The 21,995-nt window shown below is 48.4% G+C and overlaps 1 protein-coding gene across 1 annotated transcript in view; it reads left to right on the top strand.

The window, feature by feature from the left end:
• Window positions 1-17,724, top strand: part of SEC14L5 (SEC14 like lipid binding 5) — a 37,671-nt gene extending 19,947 nt beyond the window's left edge. The window contains exons 5-16 of the mRNA XM_074158429.1: window positions 1,582-1,710; window positions 2,388-2,607; window positions 4,354-4,466; window positions 10,145-10,334; window positions 10,669-10,757; window positions 11,281-11,351; window positions 11,944-12,115; window positions 13,158-13,292; window positions 13,694-13,831; window positions 14,487-14,732; window positions 15,147-15,325; window positions 16,660-17,724. Coding sequence (XP_074014530.1) covers window positions 1,582-1,710; window positions 2,388-2,607; window positions 4,354-4,466; window positions 10,145-10,334; window positions 10,669-10,757; window positions 11,281-11,351; window positions 11,944-12,115; window positions 13,158-13,292; window positions 13,694-13,831; window positions 14,487-14,732; window positions 15,147-15,325; window positions 16,660-16,765 — 1,788 coding nt within the window. The 3' untranslated portion in view covers window positions 16,766-17,724. The remainder of the gene's footprint in view (window positions 1-1,581; window positions 1,711-2,387; window positions 2,608-4,353; window positions 4,467-10,144; window positions 10,335-10,668; window positions 10,758-11,280; window positions 11,352-11,943; window positions 12,116-13,157; window positions 13,293-13,693; window positions 13,832-14,486; window positions 14,733-15,146; window positions 15,326-16,659) is intronic.
• The last annotated feature ends 4,271 nt before the right edge of the window (window positions 17,725-21,995 follow it).

The following is a 21,995-nucleotide window of genomic DNA, read 5'->3' on the forward strand; positions in this document are numbered from 1 at the left end:
AGGAAAACCTTAGTATTGATTATGATGAGGGCCGGAGGAAAGTCTGGCGATTAATTTTGCCCACAAATAAGTGAAAGTTTTAACACGTTGTCATGATTTTCATCCTCTAAATATTTGAAGAGAGGTTTTGAGCCTTATTTGTGGCCTCAGACATCTCCCTTTGTGGCTGCATCTTCAGCAACAGTGTCCCGTTGCGCTGTAGTTGTGCTATTAGGGCTCAGTCACCATTAAATAGCTTCATCTGTTTCTGGAAGCAATCAGATATTGCTTTTTGTTCCCTGAACAAAAGCCCGGATCCTGTTACTTACCTGCCCTTTTGGCAACTGGACAACAGCTCAGCTTCTTGGGAGTGAGCAAACTGGACATGGCTTCTGTTTCAAGCAAGACAAAGAGTTGAAAAGCTATTAACGTTTTGGATGGTGAGGGGGTTTCCTGAGCCAGAGATCACTTGGTGGCTACGTGGAACTTCCTAAAAACTACAGTAAATCAAGCTTCCATCCTTGTGAAGGCGCTGACAGATCTGAAACGCTGCCGGGTCAGCTCTGGAATGGCTCAGCCGTTGTTGCACTTGCTGATTTTTGGCTGCCTCCAGCTCACGTCCTTGGGAAGGAAACGTCGGGAGCTGGGCTTGGAGGGGAGCGCTTTTCCTGGAACAGGGCGGGAGCTGGCTGCCTGCATCCTCAAGATGCTTCCCTGCTCTATTTTTACCAGTTCCCTTTTCCCTGCCAGAGCGCACCGGAAACAGGTTTATTCTCATCTTTCCTTTTCTGCAGCGCTCTCTGAAGCAACTTGGAGAAACATGATCCTGCTCTTGCAGTGACTTAATATCTCCCCCGGGGGAATTTGTGTCCTTTATAGAGCTCCTATCTTTTTTGGAGGGCTGGAATTTTTTTCTCTTGTGGTGGTTTGTGAAGAGCAGCACCTACGGATAAAAGGCAGAGTCTTCTCAGCAAAGTGTTAAGTTTAAAAGAGGAAAAGATTCTGTAGGTATTTACCATATATAAAGTAACTGAGGGGAAATGGCTGGAAAGGAAAGGTGGATATTGAACCCACAGTGGGAAAACTCCCTGCTCTGCTGTATCTCCTGTGTTTTGGGGGGGAAAATTGACATTCAGTGGCCGAGTTTCCTATCCAAAACTAGAAAAGAAACCTGTTTTCTGTTGTTCTTCCTTTGCTGCAGATGTAAGGGGTTTAATTGCAGGTTCTGAGAGGCCATCCCTGTCTTTCTGTAACATGATGGTTTCAAGTGGGCAGGCTCACTACTATTTTAGTGCAACTTGTGCTATGAATATTACCGTTCAGTTGTGCTGGGACAGAGATGGGGTTTAACCTTGATTTCCTTGTGTGTGTGAAGAATGCTGGGTCAACCGCAAATGTCCGTATGTCCAGTTCATGATGTGCTTCTATTACTCTGGGAGAATTCATCTGACTTTTAAATGTGGGTGCCTCGTAGGAAGCCTCTTCTGCCCCCTCACTCTGTAACTCTGGAGATGAAACAGCCAGTTTGGTGCCGGGGCGAGGGCCCTTCCATAATGTGAATTACCTGCTATTGTCCAACCCCATGTGTGTCTTTGGGCTTAGGTTCACCCTGAGAATGAAGAGTGGACTTGCTTTGAACAGTCTGCGTCTCTCGACATCAAATCATTTTTTGGCTTTGAAAGCACAGTGGAAAAAATTGCCATGAAGCAGTACACTTCCAACATCAAGCGGGTGAGATGGGCTTCCCTTTGTACTGTAAAAGCAAAATCAAACACCTGCTCTCGGTGTGCCTTGATTTTGTTTTCTGTAAAATAGACCTGCTACAGTTTTGTATCCTTGTGTATGTCTCTGAAATACCTCAGCAGAGCAAACGAAGAAAAAGCCAGTGTGCAGTGAGCGAAAAAACAATCTGGAACGTGTGTGCGCAGGGGAGGGAGCGGGGATCGCAGTGGGTGCTGTGGGTGCCAGGCTCCTCACACACTGGGGACTCTGTTCTCATGCAGGAAGAGAAAGTTCTGGGTAAAAACCAGCAGCCTGTCTCTGCAGTAGCCTGGGCAGAGGCGCTTCCTTTCGGTGGCCTTTTCTTCTGGGCTGCAGAGGAACTGGGCAGCTAATTGATGGTTTGGGAGCAGGAGAACAGGATAAAAGTGTTATAATGGTGCTTGCATCCGTAGCATTAGAATTTGCCTGGCCAGTGTTATAATTCACCATTTGTATGGTGCTAAAATTTTGAAATACTGAAATTTTACCAACAGGGTCACGCAGATGGAAGGAGACAATTATTTCCCTTTTTCTTTATAATTTCTCTAACAGCATTAGTCATCTGTCCCGAGGAAAACTCTTTTGCACCTTGCTGGTTCTGGGCAGATGGGATTGGTTTTTTTCCTAATGAGAATTTTCCCCTTCAGGGCAAGGAAGTGATTGAACACTATCTGAAGGAATTGATCTCCCAAGGGATCACATTCATCCCCCGCTGGACGCCTCCTCCGGTGTGCGGGCAGAAGGAGGAGCGACCCCCGGCTGTTGGACATGATGCTGAGGAGGAACCGCCGGAGTCTGGGGATCGTGGAAGTACCAGAGAGCAAAGTGGCAGCTTGTGCCCCGCAGCAGAGGCTGCCGTTCCTGATGGTATGCGATGTCGGGGCAGCAGCAGCTGCTGGCCATCTAAATGCCTCCAGTAGCACTGACTAATGAGTTTATTTTTATTTATTTTTTTGGCATGAGGTTTTTCTTCTGGATTGTGGGTGGGGAGGAGGGAAAGTTATTTTCTTTCTTCAAGAAAAACACAAACACAAACAATGGAACTTCCCCCCCCAAGAACTGGAAAGCCAAGAAAAACTGTGCAGGCTGTATGGTTTTGTTTGAGCTTAGAAAAAAACCTTGGGTTTGGTCTGACCTCTAAGGTATTTTATACTTTAAATTGGAGAAACTTAGAGGTATCTTGACTGTGCTTGAACTGAATTAAATACTTTGATTGTTTAAGAATTAACATTCTTGGGGATTGGTTCGGATGTCTTTTGCCCCTGTATCAAGCCAAGACAAACTCACAGAATGTTGCTTCATGCATTTCTTGCACAAACGGCCTGAATTGGCCTTTATCTTCCCGTGTGTTGATCTGATGATGTCTTCTAGACTAAATAAAATTCTTCTGTGACAGAAATAGGAGGGGCCTTTTCATTTAGAGCTGTGGTATTAGAAATAGGAGTTGCGATTCCTTAGAAGGAAAGACAGCACTTGTTTTGCTGAGTGTAACGAGGCAAAAAGCTTGGAATTTGGACCTATCAATGGTCCTGGTCTCACCAGACCTTCTCTGGTAGCTTCTGTGTATTGGAATCCATCTGGGAAAAGGATTGAAATCCACAGAGGAGCTGACTAAGAAATGTTCATGTGCTTTGAGATTAAGGTTAATCCAAGAGTGGCAGATCCCATCTAGCAGCAGCGGAGAGTAGCTCTTATTTTTCTGCTTATATTCATGTTTAGGAAGGGATTAGCTTCCCTGGGGCTGCTCCCCGGCTTGCTAGTGCTGGGGATTTGGTGGGGGCGTAGAGCTTATCAAATACAATTTCTGCATTATCAGTCAGTAGCAGCATATCCTGTGGGTGTCCAGCCCTTATTCTGTAATTAATGGTTAAAAAAAAAAAAAACTCCTGCCTGATGAAGAGCTAGCTAAGAGGTCCTCCTCCTCATGTGCCTGCATGTCTCCTGTGCTGCTCCCCTTTGGGTACCACCTTCTTCCTGGTGGCATCTGCCCATCCGAGCCTCAGGTGGCACATCTGCTGCTGTCCCTGAACGCTGGCAGACCCCAACCCCTTGTCCTGATCTGGAGGGACCTTGAGCTGCTGGTATGCACAGGGACTTCTCCTGCCAAAAACCTCCCTTGCTGTCAGAAATGGCGGTGGTGTTCTCCCTTTCCCTCTGGTGTCCACAAGCAGAATAACAGCTCGGTTTTCAGCTGTCTGCTACCTGTTGTCAGTGGAATTGTGCGTAAGATCCTTAGGACACCGGGGCATTTAAGTGCCCAGGTCTTGGAGTGGTTAGTGAGATGAGTGCCAGAGCTCCTGGTTGGTTTTTTGGGGTTTTTTTTTTTTTGTTTTTTAAAGCTCCTGCTGGAGCAGTTCAGGGTTGAATGAAATACTCGTGTTCTAAGAGACAAGTGGAATGATCTGGCTGCGATACCTTACGTGCTGTCTGTGTCCTCGTGCCCTGATCACCGTGAGAATAGCACTCACTTAGCTCAGGCAGCTAAAATGAGGGCTTCTGCGCTCTTCCAGCGAATCATAAGTAACCTTACGAAAAGAACTGACTGCACATCCTTTCTGGCTATGCCAAGTCTCCTCTGAATTCTTTTTTTCTTTTTTTTTTTTTTCCCTCCAGCTGACAAATTGGACGCTGACTACATTGAGCGGTACCTGGGCCAGCTGACCCCCATGCAAGAGAGTTGCTTGATCCGCCTTCGCCAGTGGCTTCAAGAAACGCACAAAGGCAAGGTGGGTCGGTGAGGCAAGAGCAAAAAACTCGGGGTCACAGACAATTTGTGTGTCGAGACTGTTTTGGCACGGAGAATCGTCTGTGTGACCTCGCAGCAGCATCCAGCAGTGTCACAGGCTGCACCAGCGTTGCCCAGTTCAGTCCCGTCAGTACTGAAAAGGCCACTCAGTGGTCCCCAAGCATCGTGTGTTGGCTTTGTACTTAGAGTAGGTGTTGCCTGGGGCTTGGTGGCCCAGATCGGCCTGTCTGGCCGGGTTGTGTCTCCCAGGAGCTGTGGGATGGGGTGAGAGAAGTGGTTGGCCGCACTGGTGGCGTGTCCCTGGGCAGATGCTGCTCGGCGGAGGGGCGGTTGGTAGCACTGAGCTCTCAGCTGCTGTGTGCCTTACATCGGACGGGCTGTGTCAGCCTGTTGACTGAATTCTTGTTTTAATCTCCTTTATCAAAATGTACTCTTTCAAAACCGCACAGGATTTGGGAAGTAGAGACGCTCGCATTATGGAGTGAGATACATTGTGAAAGCCACCAAAATAGAGGAGCTGAGGGTGCTAGACTGGGGCAGTACAGCTGGAGTTGGCCAGTTAGTATCTGAAAACCCACGTGGGTACTGTGGGCTAGATGTCTCTGCTTGGCTGTAGAGTTCAGCCGCTGCATGGGCTCCTCCTGGTTGAAGGGGAGTCTCTGCATCAGGCTGAGGGGGTAAGTGGTGTGTGGCTGAGAAAATAAAGACCGGGGGCAGCTTGAATGCCTCTAGAGGGATCCAACTCCAGCTATCCTGATGGAGAGAGTTTGGGTGGGATGGAAGGACCAAGGATATCAACAGAGTAATTGGGTGGGCTGGGTAGATGAAGAGGGGGAAAACGGGAGAGAGATGGTTGGGGCAAGTGAGAACAGGGTATGGGTAGATGAGGTTTCAGTAGTAAGAGCTTCCTGGCTTAGCAGTCGACTGCACAGTCAGCCATGCAGGACGGGTTAGGAGGTACTCTGCATTCAGGGGCTTTACAAGATTTTAATTTTTATTTTTTTTTACCTGGATTTTCCAAAAGAGGCTACTGTTTGCAAGGAGCTTTGTCAGTACCTTCGGCATGTCTTGCTGTGTCTCTCTCTGAGCTGAGAGACAGCACGTCCCATCTAAGGAGTTCAAACACTTTTAAAACCGTGTTTTTTCTTGGAAAAACTATTACGTATCACCCATGTAGAAATAAAACGTAACAAAGACTTAGTGCTGTGGTTCTGTTGTTACTGAACTCAGGAAGAAGTCCCCTTCTGTGTGAGTGTGCACGTTGGGTTCTCGTGGTACCTACAAATGTGGATGGAGAAACAGTTACCAGAAAACCACAGACTGAAGAGAAGAACAGTCTGTGTTTGAGGTAGTTTGTGAGAGTCCAGCAGCAGCTGAGAAGCTCCAGAGACTGACAATGCTCTTGAACCTGCAGGAGCTGATAAATTCAGAGCACCAAATCTGTCCAAGGCCACTGGTATGTGGTAGCATCAACAGATTGTATAACTTGGGCCATGTCCAAGAGCGTGCTGGCTGCTACATGTAGGTAGAGACTACAGGAATATAAATGGAACAAAGGGCCTCTTGAAGGACTATCTGAACACCTACCTGCATGCTGTTATGTCACTGCGATGCTCTGCCTCCCAGTAAACAGCCAGGAATGGCCTCTCAACTAACCAGGCAACTGTGGGGATGTGTGAATGAGCTGTGAGAGCAGTTACCTGCTAGCAGTAACAGAAAAACTGATAAAACTTGCTCTACTTAATGTTCCTTGTGGTCCATGTCTTCCCCCAATTCAACCTCCCATCAGGTAAAAGGGGGTTGACAAGAAGCAGACACAGAACGAAGCGGGTAGGAATGAATTCCCAGGTGTAGTTATGCTCTGGAATATAAGACATGAAGCTTTTCAGGTCTACAGTGGTGTGTCCAGTAGAATGGTGTAGACTCCTGTGCGGCAGGAGATATCTCAGCTATTAGGTGTCCAGCTGAAAACGAGCCCTAGCTGAGAATAAGGCAGTGAAATTATCCCCGTGTGATCTGCAAGGGTCTCGGTTTCAGGTGGAAGAAGCACATTTGCCTGGTTTGTTCCATGGGTGTGTTTTTCTTTTCCTCCTTCCTAGTCAGCTGGAGCTGCCCTGGACCCTCTGGGTAGGCTTTGTGAGCTCTGCTCCTGCACAGTCTTGAGCAAGCAGGGAGGAAGGTGCTGGCTATTGAAACTTCATGCTAAATCCCTTACTACTCACCTGTTTGCTTCTCTTCATTGCCTGCCAGAATAATACAAATTCAGGAACTTGTTCTACTTGACTCTCCTATGAAGACAGGCTGACAGAGTTGGGGGGGTTCAGCCTGGAGAAGAGAAGGCTCCGGGGAGACCTTAGAGCCCCTTCCAGTCCCTCAAGGGGCTCCAGGAAAGCTGGGGAGGGACTCTGGATCAGGGAGGGGAGCCATAGGAGGAGGGGGAAGGGTTTGACACTGAAAAAGGGGAGATTGAGATGAGATGTGGGGAAGAACTTCTTTGCTGTGAGGGTGGTGAGAGCCTGGCCCAGGTTGCCCCGAGAATCTGTGGCTGCCCCATCCCTGGAGGGGTTCAAGGCCAGGTTGGAGGGGGCTTGGAGCAACCTGATGTGGTGGGAGGTGTCCCTGCCCAGGGCAGGGGGTGGCACTGGGTGGCCTTTAAGGTCCCTTCCAAGCCAAACCATTCAGTGATTCTATGACTTAAGTTTTCTCTGGAGAGGCTCTTACCTTGCTGTGACAACCTGTTCTTTTAATTTGGAGCAGGGATGGCCTTATTCCACTGTCAAAAAATATTTGTAAATCTCCTCTTTCTTGGAAACTGTCCTGCCTTATATTTGTCCTCTTCATACTATTTCACTCTGTTCCTTCTTCCTTCCAAACCAGACATTATTCTTTCTACTCAGATTTATCATTGCTTTAAAAAAAACTTCACATGGTGTTAAAATTGCAGATACTTAAAGCTTTGCACTGTGTAGTAGTGTGCATGTAGTTTCACTAATAAATAGAAAAAAAAAAAAAAAAAGGCTGAAATTAAAATTTCATTTTCTTGTATATGGCAGTTACTGCTTTGGTTGGACGAAGATTAGAGATTAATTCCGCTGGGGAATAAGTCCCCTCAGAGCTTCCTGCCTTTGGTCCGAACAGAAGCGCTGCCTTTGCCTTTTCCCTGAAGCTCCGTGCAGTGCGGGTTTGAAACCTGAAAAGTAACAAAACTATTGAACAGCCATCCCCTCTCCCGGGTCTCATCATCCAGGGGCTGCTGTAGGTGTTCGTGTGGTTTGTCTGTCTCCTGAACAACAGCTTCCTCTGAGCAGCAGAAATGCAAATATAAGTAATGTAATTAAAGACAGCAGAATTTTTATCTTGCTACGACGCAGAGAATTTTGGTGGCATTTTTCTAAATGGATCCGAGATGCTGTTTGGGATTTTCTGTGACATACAAATGCAGTATTTGCACGGTGTTAGAATACACTGAACAGCATTAATTCCCCATCTCCTCTTCAGGTGCTTCTAGGCTTGCCTTTAGGCTGCCTCAACTCTTTCTTCACGTGGAATCTATTCTTAATATCTCTTGCAGCTTCATACCACCTTGTGAAACTGAGAGGTTGCTCCCAGCCTGACTGGTGTTCTTCCCTGCTCTCTGTTTCCCTGAGCGTGTCAGTGAGCAGACAAAAGAGCTTTGACTCCTGAACATGTGCTTTTTTTTTTTGTCTGACAGTGGGGCTCAGATTGCCTGCATTGTGTGAAGCAGGGCGCGGATCATAGAATCATAGAATTATCCAGGTTGGAAGAGACCCTTGGGATCATCGAGTCCAACAATCTACCCTACTCTACAAAGTTCTCCCCTATATCATATCCCCCAACACCACATCTAAATGTCTCTTAAACACATCCAGGGATGGTGACTCAACCCCCTCCCTGGGCAGCCTGTTCCAATGCCCGACCACTCTTTCTGTGAAAAATTCTTTCCTAATGTTCAGTCTAAACCTACCCTGCTGGAGCTTGAAGCCATTCCCTCTTGTTCTGTCATCAATTACCTGTGCGAAGAGACCAGCAGGATACTCTAGGGGAGGCTGTTCCTGCTCAACAGATCTTGAATTTTTAATGGACATTGAATGTAGCAAATGATGTCAAACACTTTTGGGGGAGCTGGGGTGAAGGGACTGACAAATCAGCAGCCCATGCAGCTGTAATCCACTTGTTTTGGCAACCCAGAGGCTTTGAGTCAAATCTGGCACATCTGTGCAATCTGTCAGGGTTATTGTTGATTCCTGCTGTGGCAATTTTTCTTTGATTTTCAGCTAAAGGGAACATAGGAGATTTGGAAGGAGGTTGGAATAAGCCATTTACAGACTTGGTTTGGGAAGGCTTTTGTGCCTGTGGTGCTAGGATTACTGATAGCAAGTGTTGGGATTCTAGTTTTGGTTGATTTGTTTGTTTTGGTGAGAGCTAGCATGACGTGACGGGGCAGCAGAAGAACTCAAAAGCTTTTTTGTTCCAACATCACCAGGGAAACGAAGTCAACAGCAAGGCAGAAGGGCCTACACTGAGCTGAAACTGGTGCTAGTGTGTTCAAAGACCGTACAGTCATGATCCCCCTCCAAATCACTTGGTTGATGTGTTACCTATGGATGCTTTCCATCCTTTGCTAATTAGCCCTATGTGGGGGAAGCCTCCAGCTCTCTTACCTTCATTAAGTATTTTGTTTGTCCTTGTTGACAGGCGGCTGAGGGGAACTTCAACCAGCTCAGGGTTTGCTGGGGCTTCTGGCTATTGGATTGGTGAAAGGCTTCTCACGGGCTGGAGAAGGGATGTAGGTTTCCTGGCTTGTATCAGGAATAGCGTGGCCAGCAGGAGTAGGGGAGTGATCGTGCCTCTGTACTCGGCCCTGGAGAGGCCTCACCTCGAGTGCTGTGTTCAATGTCCTTCTTGTAGTGAGGGGCCCAGAACTGAAGTGCTGGAGCGTGTCCAGAGGAGAGCCACCAAGCTGGTGAGGGGTCTAGAGAACAAGAGGGAACTGGGCATGTTTAGTTTGGAGAAGAAGAGGCTGAGGGGAGACCTCATTGCCCTCTACAACTACCTGAAAGGAGGGTGTAGAGAGGTGGGTGTTGGCCTCTTCTCCCAAGGGAATAATGACGGGACCAGAGGAGATGGTCTGAAGTTGTGGCAGGGGAGGTTTAGACTCGATCTTAGGAAGAACTACTTTAATGAAAGGGTGGTCAGGCACTGGAACAGCCTGCCCAGGGAGGTGGTAGAGTCGCCATCCCTGGAGGTATTTAAGAAGCGTGTAGATGTGGCACTTCAGGGCGTGCGCTAGTGCCCGAGATTGTGGGGGTCTTTTGTGTGTGTATGGTTGGACTCGGTGATCTCAGAGGTCCTTTCCAACCACGAAGATTCTGTAATTGGAACAGGCTGCCCAGGGAAGCGGTGGAATCAGAGGTATTTAAAAGATGCTTAGGAGCATGGTTTTGTGGTGGTTTTGGCGGTTTGGCAGATGGTTGGACTCAATGATCTTAAAGGTCTCTTCCAACCTAGACAATTCTATGATTCTATGATTTGTTATCTTCATTTTAAGAGATTAAAAACTGGTGCACGCTCTGCAGGCTCTATGGAGTGGTGGTATAGGTGGTACCAGTCCTGATCCTTGACTTTCTATTCTCTCAGATCCCCAAAGATGAACATATCCTTCGGTTTCTGCGCGCTCGCGACTTCAACATTGACAAAGCCCGGGAAATGCTGTGTCAGTCACTGTCGTGGCGGAAGCAGTACCAGGTGGATTACATCCTGCAGTCCTGGAGGCCCCCAGCCCTCCTGGATGAGTACTACACCGGAGGATGGCATTACCAAGACAAAGGTTAGAAGCTGCCCCTTACACTGATACTACACCACAGTTTGCATTGTAGGACCACATAAGTATGGGATTTTTGGAGAAAGGTGTATTGACACTTTAAAAGTTAACAAAGCAGTTCAACGCCTGTAAATGGTTGCTCTGTTTTGCTGTAGTTTTGTTATTTTCTCTGCACAGATCAGGCAAACTAGAGCAAAGCAGCATCTCTTTGGTGGGATGGCCTTCAGCCATGATTTTTATCCTTTTCCAATATTTAATACGGCTTTTATAAAAGGTACTAGAGTGATAGCCTGGGAGACTGGAGTATTTCCCTCTTTAAACCCTTATGTTTGTTTTGAAGATGGGCGACCGCTCTACATCCTTCGTCTTGGCCAGATGGACACAAAGGGTTTGGTGAAGGCTCTGGGAGAGGAGTCACTGCTGCGACACGTAAGCCGTGCTTTCATTTCTCACCTGAGGAACTCTATTTCCCTGGGGGCGTCCAGAAGCCGTGTTATAGCGCAGCAGGAATCCACCTGCCGGACACAAATAACCCCCGTGTTTCGTGGCTGGTGACTCAACGTTGGTTTAGTGACTTTGGCACAGCTTCTGTGTCTTCCTGCAGGGACCGAAATGAAGTATTTGTAATGGTATGAATGGGTCAGAAGGATGTTTTCTGCTCATTTCCAGTTTAGCTGTAAGCTTTCCATGGCCCTTTCATGCAGCTCAGCTAATAACATTGGATCTTGAGACTCTTATATTTCATCTTAGATTTTCAGCATCTGTACCTTGTACAGTCAGCACAACTTTTCAGTAGAGAAGCCTTTTTTTTTTTTTCCCAGATAGACTCTTATTCTCTGTTTGTCACACTGCAAGTTCTCAGGCTGGTTCTGGAATTTTTGAAATAAGATCCCTGGGCTGTCCTGGTTTCTCAGTCATACTCGGGCTGATCCTAATCTGTCTTTGATTTCAGGTCCTGTCAATTAATGAGGAAGGACAAAAGAGATGTGAGGAAAACACCAACGTCCTTGGCCGCCCCATCACGTTAGTAGAGTTACTTTCCTTGTATCCTGAGAGAGTTTGAACTGACACGGTGAGGAGAACGGTGAAGGCTTTAGATGATGGCCTTAGGATTAAACTGCAGACAGCACTGTGTCCTCTTCCTGGGCTTGGGGTACCACATATAGTGGAATTAAATACAGATAAATTCTACAGCTTCATATGAAAGCAAGTATTGGGCCTTCCTTACATCTTTTTCAGATGAATTTAATCTTGCCAGCCTGGTGATTTTAATCCAGATCCTTGAAATAATCTTTTTTAATACAGGAAGCTGTCTGCCAGTTTCCACTTCCATTTAAAATGTATCTTTGAATTATTTTTAGCAATAGGCCTGTGTGCCTTCACTTTCTCCCACACTGACAGCGTATGTTCTTGCCTTCAGGGCTGGGTGTCTGTTTTACCTGAAAGCCTGGATTCAGGCTCTCTGATGCCTGATCTACTTTTTGAGCTGCTGGTCTCCCTTTTTGCCTTCACTAGATCTTCTACAGGCTGTGCTGTTACTGAAATATTTTGTGGATTATAAAGTGAGCAGCCACCGTGCAATGAAGTTCTGACAGGTCTTTTTATTTTATTTCAGGTCCTGGACGTGTCTGGTGGACTTGGAAGGGCTAAATATGCGGCATCTCTGGCGGCCTGGAGTTAAGGCCCTGCTTCGGATAATTGAGGTGGTGGAGGACAACTACCCCGAGACTCTGGGGAGACTATTGATAGTGCGAGCACCCAGGGTCTTTCCTGTCCTCTGGACTCTGGTGGGTGAAATCATGCAGGATCATAAGCACTTGTGCATGTACAAATAGCTAAATCATCTGGTCAGTGTGAGTTCTGTTTATTTGAAGAGTTAGGGAGGGAAAAGCTTCCAGAAAAGTTGTGGCTGAGCTGAAGAGGCTTCAGCAATTGCTGCGGAGTGAGCCATAGCATGCCTGAAGCTCGCTTGATTCTAGTGGCCGTCGTCCACAAGGATGTTGGACCTAAACTGCAAGCCCTCACACAGCCAGGGGCAGCCCAGGCTTGGTGGGTTTTCATATTGATGGGAAAAGACAAATTATTTTTTTTAATCTCATGCTGGAGGACACTGAATAGAAGAGTAATAAATACGGTGCTGCCTGGTGACTACTGACTGCTCTGGCAATGTAAGAGTCACAGAATCATGGAATGCTATGGGGCTGGAAGGGACCTCTGGAGATCATCTCCTCCAACCCCCTGCCAGAGCAGGGTCACCCAGAGCAGGTCGCACAGGAACGTGTCCAGGTGGGGTTTGAATGTCTCCAGAGAAAGAGACTTCACCACCTCTCTGGGCAGCCTCTTCCAGGGCTCTGCCACCCTCAAAGGAAAGAAGTTCCTCCCCATGTTTAGATGGAACTTTCTGTGTTCCAGTTTGTGCCCGTTCCCTCTTGTCCTGTCACTGGGCACCACTGAAAAAAGACCGGCCCCATCCTCCTGACACCCACCCTTTAAGTATTTATAGGTGTTGATCAGATCCCCCCTCAGCCTTCTCTTCTCCAGACTAAGAAGACCCAAGTCCCTCAGCCTTTGCTCAGTAGAGAGATGTTCTTGTGAGGGTTCTATGTGGTGCAGTGACTGCAAACTTATTTAAAATGGAGTAAACGAAAACAAAATGTTGTGGGATGATGATATAGCACGCTTTCCATTTGTTGCCCCTTTCTCTGGGGGAGTGCTTCAGAGTTGTGAAGCTCTGTGTTCCTGCTGGTGGGGTCTTCCCGACTAGCACCTGAAGTGTCCATGTAAGATCACTCGGTGACAGTGATGTCTTCTGTCTGTTCTTTATTTCAGGTCAGTCCCTTTATCAACGAGAACACAAGGCAGAAGTTCCTCATTTACAGTGGGAATAACTACCAGGGCCCGGGGGGGCTGATAGATTACGTGGACAAGGACGTGATCCCAGACTTCCTGGGAGGAGACTGCATGGTGAGCTTTCCTGCCCACTGCACCGGTGGGATCCCCAATGTGCCATCTCCCTTGATTCCCTCCTCACCACCCTGCCCTCCCACACCCTCTGAAAGACGATTAAAGCCCTGGTGTGGCTGAGATAACGCTGTTCCGAGCACGGTGCAGTTCATTCGTGCCCAGGAGACCTCACCCTGCAGAGGTGACAGTGTCCTGAGAAGGGCTTAGAGGTCAGCTCTCTAAATGGAGCTTAGAGAAATTGTTGTAATTAAAGTAAACTTAGTCCCACTGTGAAATCTTATGCCAGCTGAGGGTGTCATGCTCTTTGTCTGACACCAGGCAAGTGTTCATGGTACAGGTGGCTTGATACTTTACCAGTGGATGAGCATGAATCCTCACGTTTGTTTCTCTGACTCTTCCAGTGCACTGTCCCGGAAGGTGGGCTTGTTCCCAAGTCGCTTTATCAAACAGAAGAAGAGTCGGAGAACTCGGATCACATCCGGTTGTGGACGGAAACCATCTATCATTCCGCCAGTGTCCTCAAAGGAGCTCCACACGAGGTACAGACCAGAACTGCGTGAGGCTGAAGGAAGCGCAGACCTGGCCCTGGGGCTGTGTTCCTTTTGTTAAGGCTGACTAGAACAGCAAAGGGCTCCTGAAGTGTGAGCACCAGATGGTCCAGCAATGGCAATGTGCCTGTCTCGGGAAGGCTGACACAAGCTAGAAGTGTGGAAATAAAGAACTGCAGTTTGAGAATCACAGAATGATATGGGGTTGGAAGGGACCTCTGGAGATCATCCAGTCCAACCCCCTGCCAGAGCAGGTCCACCCAGAGCAGGTCCCACAGGAACATGAAACGGTGTCTCTTGTCTCTACTATGGGCTGATCCTCTGGACCACCTTCTTGGGGAAATAAAGCTCCCTCGGTTTCCCTTCTGATAGCACAGCTGCTGTTTTCAGCAGCTTAGCTGGGGCGGAAATGGTGGGGGCATAACAAGGCGTGTGGTGGGAATGTCCTGACAGGGGGCATCAGAAAAGAGAATGTCCAAAAAAGGAGCACTTAAATGTCAAAATTTATATCCTTCTTAGAAATCAAGACTAGTAGCTTAATTGGAGGATTACAGAGAAAAGCGTGTTCTCAGGGCGGGGAGGAAGACATTGGCTGCCCTCTGAAGACCTGACTCTTTACGATGTGCCTGTTCTGTTCCCTGCTCAGATAGTTGTGGAGATTTTGGAAGGGGAATCCGTCATCACCTGGGACTTTGACATCCTGAAGGGAGACGTGGTTTTCAGCCTCTTCCACTCCAAACGAGCCCCTGAAACAAGTCATAAAGAAGCCACGTTACCGAGTACCTCTGCTGCTGGGGACAACGTGCAGCTGATTGACAAGACGTGGGTCCTGGGGGTGGATTACAGCCGGGTGGAATCTCCCCTGGTCTGCCGGGAAGGAGAGAGCATCCAGGTCAGGGGGCTTTGGGTCCTGGTGTGGATCTTCCAGTCCAGGCAAACTCCAGAGGGGTCTGGTGGGTGGGGCGGGGGGAAGGAGTTGTTGGTGTGGGAAAGGATGGATTGCTTGGAAATAGCTGCTGTGGTTGTTGTTTTCTGGATTCCCTGTGAAAGTGGCCGGTATTGCTGTCCGAATTCAGACTGAGCCACTGGAAAGAGATTCCATAATCTATGATGATAAACTAATTGAAAATAACTGTTACTTTTTTTTTTAATAGCATTGCAGGGGTGTGTGGCTCAGGCACGTAAAATAAGTGAATGATGTTTGCTCCCCGGAGTAGTCGGCTCAAGAGTTTCTTTCGACTTTGCCAAGTCATTCATCTGTTTCGTAGGAGGTAGTTGCCTGATGGCCACTTTCTTTCTCCTCCAGGGCTCCCACGTGACTCGCTGGCCCGGCTTTTACATTCTGCAGTGGAAAATGCATGGCCCCCTGCCCTGCTCCGGCACCAGCCTCCCCCGGGTGGACGATGTTCTCGCCTCTCTGCAAGTCTCCAGTCACAAGTGCAAGCTTATCTACTACTACGAGGTGCTGGCCTCCAAGGACTTCAGGTAGGAGGTTTTCTTGGGGGGGGGGGGTGTTACTGTACGACTCGCAATAGAGAAGCAAGATAAGAGAACTGTGTGTGAATTAAACATCTGGCTACCAGTGACCTCCACAGGGTGTGGTTTTCATTGATAATGAGTAAGATGGACATGATCTTGATGGCATTTTGTGCAAAGAATCTCCTGTAGTGCCATAGGTCATAAGGGACCCCTTGGCTGTGTGTCCACCGCTGGTATTCGTGCTTGAGTTCTTCTTACAGCCACCTGAAGTTGGGGAGGGTGTTCAACTGAGGAGTTTTTTATCTTAATTGGGAACATTTTGAGAAATTACGTATGGAGTAACTTAAATAAGAGCTGGGCTATTTCATACATAGCCTCCGGTCCCTCAAGGGGCTCCAGGAAAGCTGGGGAGGGACTCTGGATCAGGGAGGGGAGCCCTAGGAGGAGGGGGAAGGGTTTGACACTGAAAGAGGGGAGATTGAGATGAGATGTGGGGAAGAACTTCTTTGCTGTGAGGGTGGTGAGAGCCTGGCCCAGGTTGCCCAGAGAAGCTGTGGCTGCCCCATCCCTGGAGGGGTTCAAGGCCAGGTTGGAGGGGGCTTGGAGCAACTTGGTCTGGTGGGAGGTGTCCCTGCCCAGGGCAGGGGGTGGCACTGGATGGGCTTTAAGGTCCCTTCCAAGCCAAACTATTCTATGATTCTATGATACGTATTTTGTTTGGCGCTCGAGAAGGATCTCAGTCGTGACATGGCGAGGGTTTTCCGAATAGGTGACTACCTCAACCTCGGCAGGATTTGTCTGGCCTCCTTTGAGCCTAAAAGTACTTTTCAAATCACTTTTCAAATTCAGGGGAACTAAATCACTAAATTAGCAGTCACAGCTATGCTGAATCCAGTCTGCTTTGGGCAGAAGGAGCTGAGGACCGTGGCTGGATGGGCTGGAGGTCTTGGGTGAGCAGTTGCATTCACTGAGCTCTGCTGCGTTTGGAGTGCTCTTTAGTTTCCCTCGTTGCTCAGGGGCAGTGAACGCAGCCCCACAGGGGCTCCCGGAACCGCTGCAGGAGACAAGGTGTATTATCTGTAGGTATAATATCTGTAGAGACGGGGTATATTTTCTGTAGCAAAGAAAAAAGACGTCTACAACAAATTAATTTTTTATCGTGGCCCAAAGGAACCCTGAGATCCTCAGAGACAAAGTTAAAAATGATGGGACAAAATAATAAAATACTTTTTCAAGCGTTACAAAGTACAAGCTGATCTGTCAGATGTGTGGAGTTATCCAGATAGAGATGCCTTCTTAAAAACAAAAAATAAAAAAATCTCTGTTTTGTCCCAACACAGGGGATCCATGTCGAGCCTGGAATCTTGCAACAGCGGCTTTTCCCAGCTGAGCGGAGCCACCACGTCTTCCAGCCAGTCCCAGAGCAGCTCCCATCTTTCCAGATAGCGGGGCCGGGGCTGCGCTGGCAAGGAAAAACGGCCCGGGGCTTCCTGGCCACCCCGGAGCTGCTCTGGGCCCCAAACCAAAGAGCCAACAGGGGCTGAGCCTGGAGGCAACGCGTTCCTGTGGCCGCAGGGAGCAGCCGTTTGGACACAGAGAGGCTTCCGGGAACTCTTTTAAACAAAAAAAAACCTTAGAATTTGAATGGCAGATTTACATATTTTCTATGAGATGCCTACTTCTCAGTAGCTTTTTTCATGGATTGTGGATTTTGGATGAATGTGGGTTTGCATGATTCCGTGTATTACTCAATTCAAAGGGCTCTTTCCAATCAGTCCTTTTTCTCCGGGGGGCTGATGTTGCCTTATCGGCTTGGTCTCTAGGACTAGATTATTCCCGTGTAGCAAAACTCATCCCGTTTGGCGGGTTCCCAGGGAAAAAGTGGGCATTTCAGGCGCAGGGACTTGAAACAAACTGTAAATACCTTAACACAGATAACGGTGTTTCAGAAACCGGTTCCAGGTCAAACCTAAAACCTCTTCCCATGGGACAGGATGCTGTTAGGAAATGTGTTGGAATTTTTTTTTTTTTTTTTTAAAAACCCAAAGTGGTTTTCTAGAAGGCATGGGCAGAGAGAACCTGTCCCTCGGGAGCAGCATCTTCCTTAAGGATAGATTTATTTCTCCTTTTTCCTCAGGTTTACAAGCAATAACGAGTAGATCCCACCCGTCTCATCACAGTGGGTGGGAACCGAGTCAAATTCTAAAGGGCTAAGAAAAGCAATATTTTATTTCCTGAAGGCACAACATTTTCTGGCAGTATTGTAGAACTCGCTTCTTTAAAACGTGGGCTAACTTGAAGAGAAAACTTTAAAAAAAAAAAAAAGAAAAAAGCATGTATGTATTTAAGTACTTACTGAGATGTATTTATTCAAATACTAGCTTATTTTAAATTAATTTTTAACTTATCATTTCAAAAATGCCTATTTATTAAATCCTGTCACCTTTTTTAATGGGATGAACTTTGTTTTAGAAAGGAATAACTGATTGTCTTCAACTCCAGGAAACCTTCCTGCTGGTTCTAACCTTTGTGACGGCTGGATGTTCCTGTATCGGACGTAGCACTCGGGGTAAGGGCTCGGTGTCGTCTCTTCCTGCCAGGAAAGGTCCGCCCAATGGATTTGTTTGGACTCCAGAGGGATGTCTCTTAGGCTTAAGAAGCGAGGATTGAGTTCAGGAGTTGTAAAAAGACAATGTATCTTTGCCACGCACCAAAAATACCGTGTTTGTGTATAATTTCCAGTGGTTGTTCCCGGGAGGAGCCGTGCAGCAATGGCGTTGGTGACCCACGGATCAGGTCGGGGACAGAGTTACCCGTGTTCTTGTCCAGGTGGCAGCCGAATAAAACCAGGCACTAAATCCTTGGCTTCTGTAGGGCGGTATTTGCCGCTGGCAGATGTGCAGGGTGTGATGGGGACAGATGTTTGCTTTGGGATCCAGCTGTGCTGCGTGAGGGACTGGGGGGTGCTGCCCTGCCCTCCTTTGGGCGATCCCAGCCCAATGTGCTCTGAAACGATGAGTTCCCAGTTCCCCAACTGGGGAGCGGCACAAACAGCTCTGGGACTGGGGCGAGGGGAGCCCAGGGCGGGGGGTGTGAGGGTGGTTTCTCCCTCCAGCACAGCAATCCCCGTATCCCTATTCCCAAAATCTGTGTTTCTCAGCAAAGCCTTGGATTTATTTTCCCCCTCACCAAATTTTTATTAAGGCTGATGGAATCTCTGCAGCTGAGAACAACGTATGTGTGAAGTAGTTGCTTCTAACCCTGCTGTTCTAATTAGTGGGTTTGAAGCACCAGGTTTTGACGAAGGAGAAAAGAGCCCCGATATTTGGAGCAGAGGGAGATGAAGGACTCGATGTGTTTGTGGAAGTTGCTTGGGTGTTTTAAAGGATTGGGATCAAGGAAATCACTCTCCCGCCTCGCGCCCCTCGCTGCGAGAGCAGAACAGGTAATTTAGTTACGCGGGACCCCGAGAAAGCTCCGATTTCAGAGAGTTCCTCACTTGTTCTGCGGAATTTATCAGTTCTCCCAGAATCGGGATCTGAGAGAGAGGGAAAAGTACTACCTTTGCTCTGGAAAATCAAGAGTTCCGGAATGAAAAGAGCGTGTGTGTATCCCTAATGTGAGATCCTTTACCTATAACTAATTCTGCTGCTACAAGGAGAGTTTCAAACCGCCTCCCGAGGCACCGAGAGCGAACCCAGCCCCGTTCCCTGTCCCCGGCCTGGGCCGGGATTTTGAGGATTTCAGCTGCTCGTGGCTTCATTCTTAGTGGGTTGGTCTCATCCCGCGGCCCTAAAATTCCTCTTTCCTCCGTTTCCCTTGGTTTGAAATCTCTGCCATTGCACTGGATTTTTATTTTCATTATTTTATTTTAAAATGTGCTGTTCTCCTCCTGCTGTAGAAGCTTTGGGTGTTTAACTCTTGTCGGTGAGAGCATCTGGAACGTGGTGGCCCCCCGGCAGGTCTCTAATGGATCAGGAAGGGCTGCTCCTCCGCCCCGCGGGAGAGTCCTGCCCCCGCGGTTTGGGAAGCAGCTCCCCATCTTTCCTGCGTCGATTTTAAACAAAATAGGTTATTCCACCTGCCAATTTACTTGGCTACCAATTTAAATAATCCGATAGGGATTTTTTTTTTTTTCCCTTCTTTCCCTAAAGAGAGAGGGGGCAGCAGCGGGGGTGTTGTGGCTGATGCTGAGCTGCTTAAACCTGACTCTGTGAACTGCAGAAAAAAAAGAGAAGGAAAATTCTTCTAAAACACCTTTTCCCCCCTCTCCTCCCCCCCCTCCCCCCCCCCCTAAAATGCCCCCAGTTTGCTCTAGAAAAATAAAACATGCTGTTTTCTTCACAGCAGCCTCTTGTCAGGTGAGACTGGGGGGAGTTTGGGATTCTCTCATAAATCTCCTCAGCCAGAAAAACGTTGAAAAAAGAGACTCTGGTTTTGGGGCTGAGCTTGAGATGGTGAGGCTCCCCCTGCTCCCCCCCGGGATCCCCCCGGCAGAGTCCTGGAGCTCGGGCGGTGCTCAGGAAACCGGCCGGGAATTGAAAAAAAAAAAAAAATCTCCTTGGTAAATTGGGGCTTCCCCCCCCCCCCCATTTCAGATATTCCATATGCAAAGCACAGTCGCTACCTCGGCCGGCTGCTGCCACGCTTAGGGCGCGACAGGGGACCTGGAGGGAGAGGACACAGCGCCGCGGGGACGAAGTCTCTGTTTAGTTCAATACGGCCATTCCCGAAACCTCCATTCTGAGCAGTTCCTATGGGTTTGCCCCATTCCCACCCTCCCAACCCCCCTTCACTGGTTTCTGTCCCGGTAGCACTGGGAAAGGCAAACACAGCACATCACCAGGGGACGGGTCTCAGCCCAGACTCGGGGCAAAGCTGCGATGCGGCAAGGACCCGTTTTGGCTCAACATTTTGCTGTTTTTTGGGAAAGGGGCTTTTTTTCTGCTGCAGAGGGAACAGCGTGGCCTGGGGGAGGGACGGGGGGCGGCTGTAGCCCAGGAAGGGGCAAGAGCAGCAGCGCTGGCTGCTCCCGGGGGCCGGGCTGTGGACGCGCACCCAGCTTTAATACAAATTTTAAATCCCAATTGATTTATTCATCAGAAGATTTTGAAAATCTTACAGAGTGTGGCCAGTAGGTGGAGGGAAGTCATTCTCCCCCTCTACTCTGCACTGGTGAGGCCACAACTGGAATAGTGCGTCCAGTTCTGGGCTCCCCAGTTCAAGAGGGATAGGGAACTACTGGAAAGAGTCCAGCGAAGGGCAACGAGGATGATTCAGGGATTGGAGCATCTCCCTTATGAAGAAAGGCTGAGAGAGCTGGGACTCTTTAGCCTGGAGAAGAGAAGGCTGAGGGGAGACCTTATCAATGCTTATAAGTATCTGAAGGGTGGGTTGAAGGAGGAGGGAGCCAGACTCTTTTCAGTGGTTCCCAGTGAGAGGACGAGGGGCAACGGGCACAAGCTGGAACATGGGAAGTTCCATCCAAATATGAGGAGGAACTTCTTTCCGGTGAGGGTGGCAGAGCCCTGGAACAGGCTGCCCAGGGAGGGTGTGGAGTCCCCTTCTCTGGAGATCTTCAAGCCCCGCCTGGATGCAGCCCTGAGTAACGTGCTCTGGGCAGCCCTGCTCTGGCCAGGGGATTTGGACTGGGTGATCTCTAGAGCTCCCTTCCAACTCTGAGAATTCCGTGAAAATGCCATAATGCCGTTGTCTGAAACGCGTAACCCTCGCTGCTGCTGCTCGGAGCCCCTGGTGGAAGCGGTGACCCTGCCGGCAGCTCAGCCCTGCGGCGGCTCCAGCCAGAGTCCTGCCTCTCAAAATGATGTTACCAGCTCACGTTTTATTATTTAACACCTGGGGTGTTTATCCCGTGAGCCAAAACACAGCTCTTAGGGTCCGAGGACTCGACAAGTATTTGTCAAGGATTCCTGCCCGCTGGTGGCTTTAATAATCTTCTAACGTGTTTGTGACAATTCTTACATCGAATTACTTCTCTTTTGGGAGGCTAAATTGGAATGTGACAGGCGTTAATTGGCTTTTAATGACATCAACGTCCACTTCCAAGCTCTTAGTTACCTGTTAAGTTAAATGGGCATTATTTTTATTTTAACAAGCAGGGTCTCGCTTTCTCTCCCTTGCAGCCGTCTTCAGTTTTAGATATCGAAGTCTTGATTTTTCTCAGCCAAAAAAAAAAAAAACCCACCCGATGTTCCTGAAGAGCGCGCTGGGGAGACGCGGGGGGCTTCCTACCCTGGCGCTCGACAGCGGACGCGCTTCCTGGCGGCACACAGGGAGGGATGGGCAGGAGCCGTGCGTCGCCGTGTCTTGGAAATAAAACAAGCAGCTTTAAAGAACACGTCTGATTGTTTCCTGCAACTGTTCAAATTGTGGTAGACTGAAAATTTAAGCATGTGTTCCCTTTGCCCACAAAAATAGAGGTAAGTCTGGCTTGGATCCGGTTATTTCTACTTTTTAACTGAAATGTTAATTTTTTTCTCCAGTAGAACCAGCATTTTTCGTTAATTTTCATACCGCAGAGTGGGCTGCTGCAACACATCATCCTGCAACGTAGTCGGTTGTTTCAAATAGAAAGGGTTCGAAGGACCAGCTGAGATTTACCGGGAAAGGACCGGGACTCCCTTCTGCAACGGGGTGTTAAGAACCGGAGTTTGAG

Source organism: Numenius arquata, chromosome 14 (genome assembly GCF_964106895.1).
Source record: "Numenius arquata chromosome 14, bNumArq3.hap1.1, whole genome shotgun sequence".
Taxonomy (NCBI): domain Eukaryota; kingdom Metazoa; phylum Chordata; class Aves; order Charadriiformes; family Scolopacidae; genus Numenius; species Numenius arquata.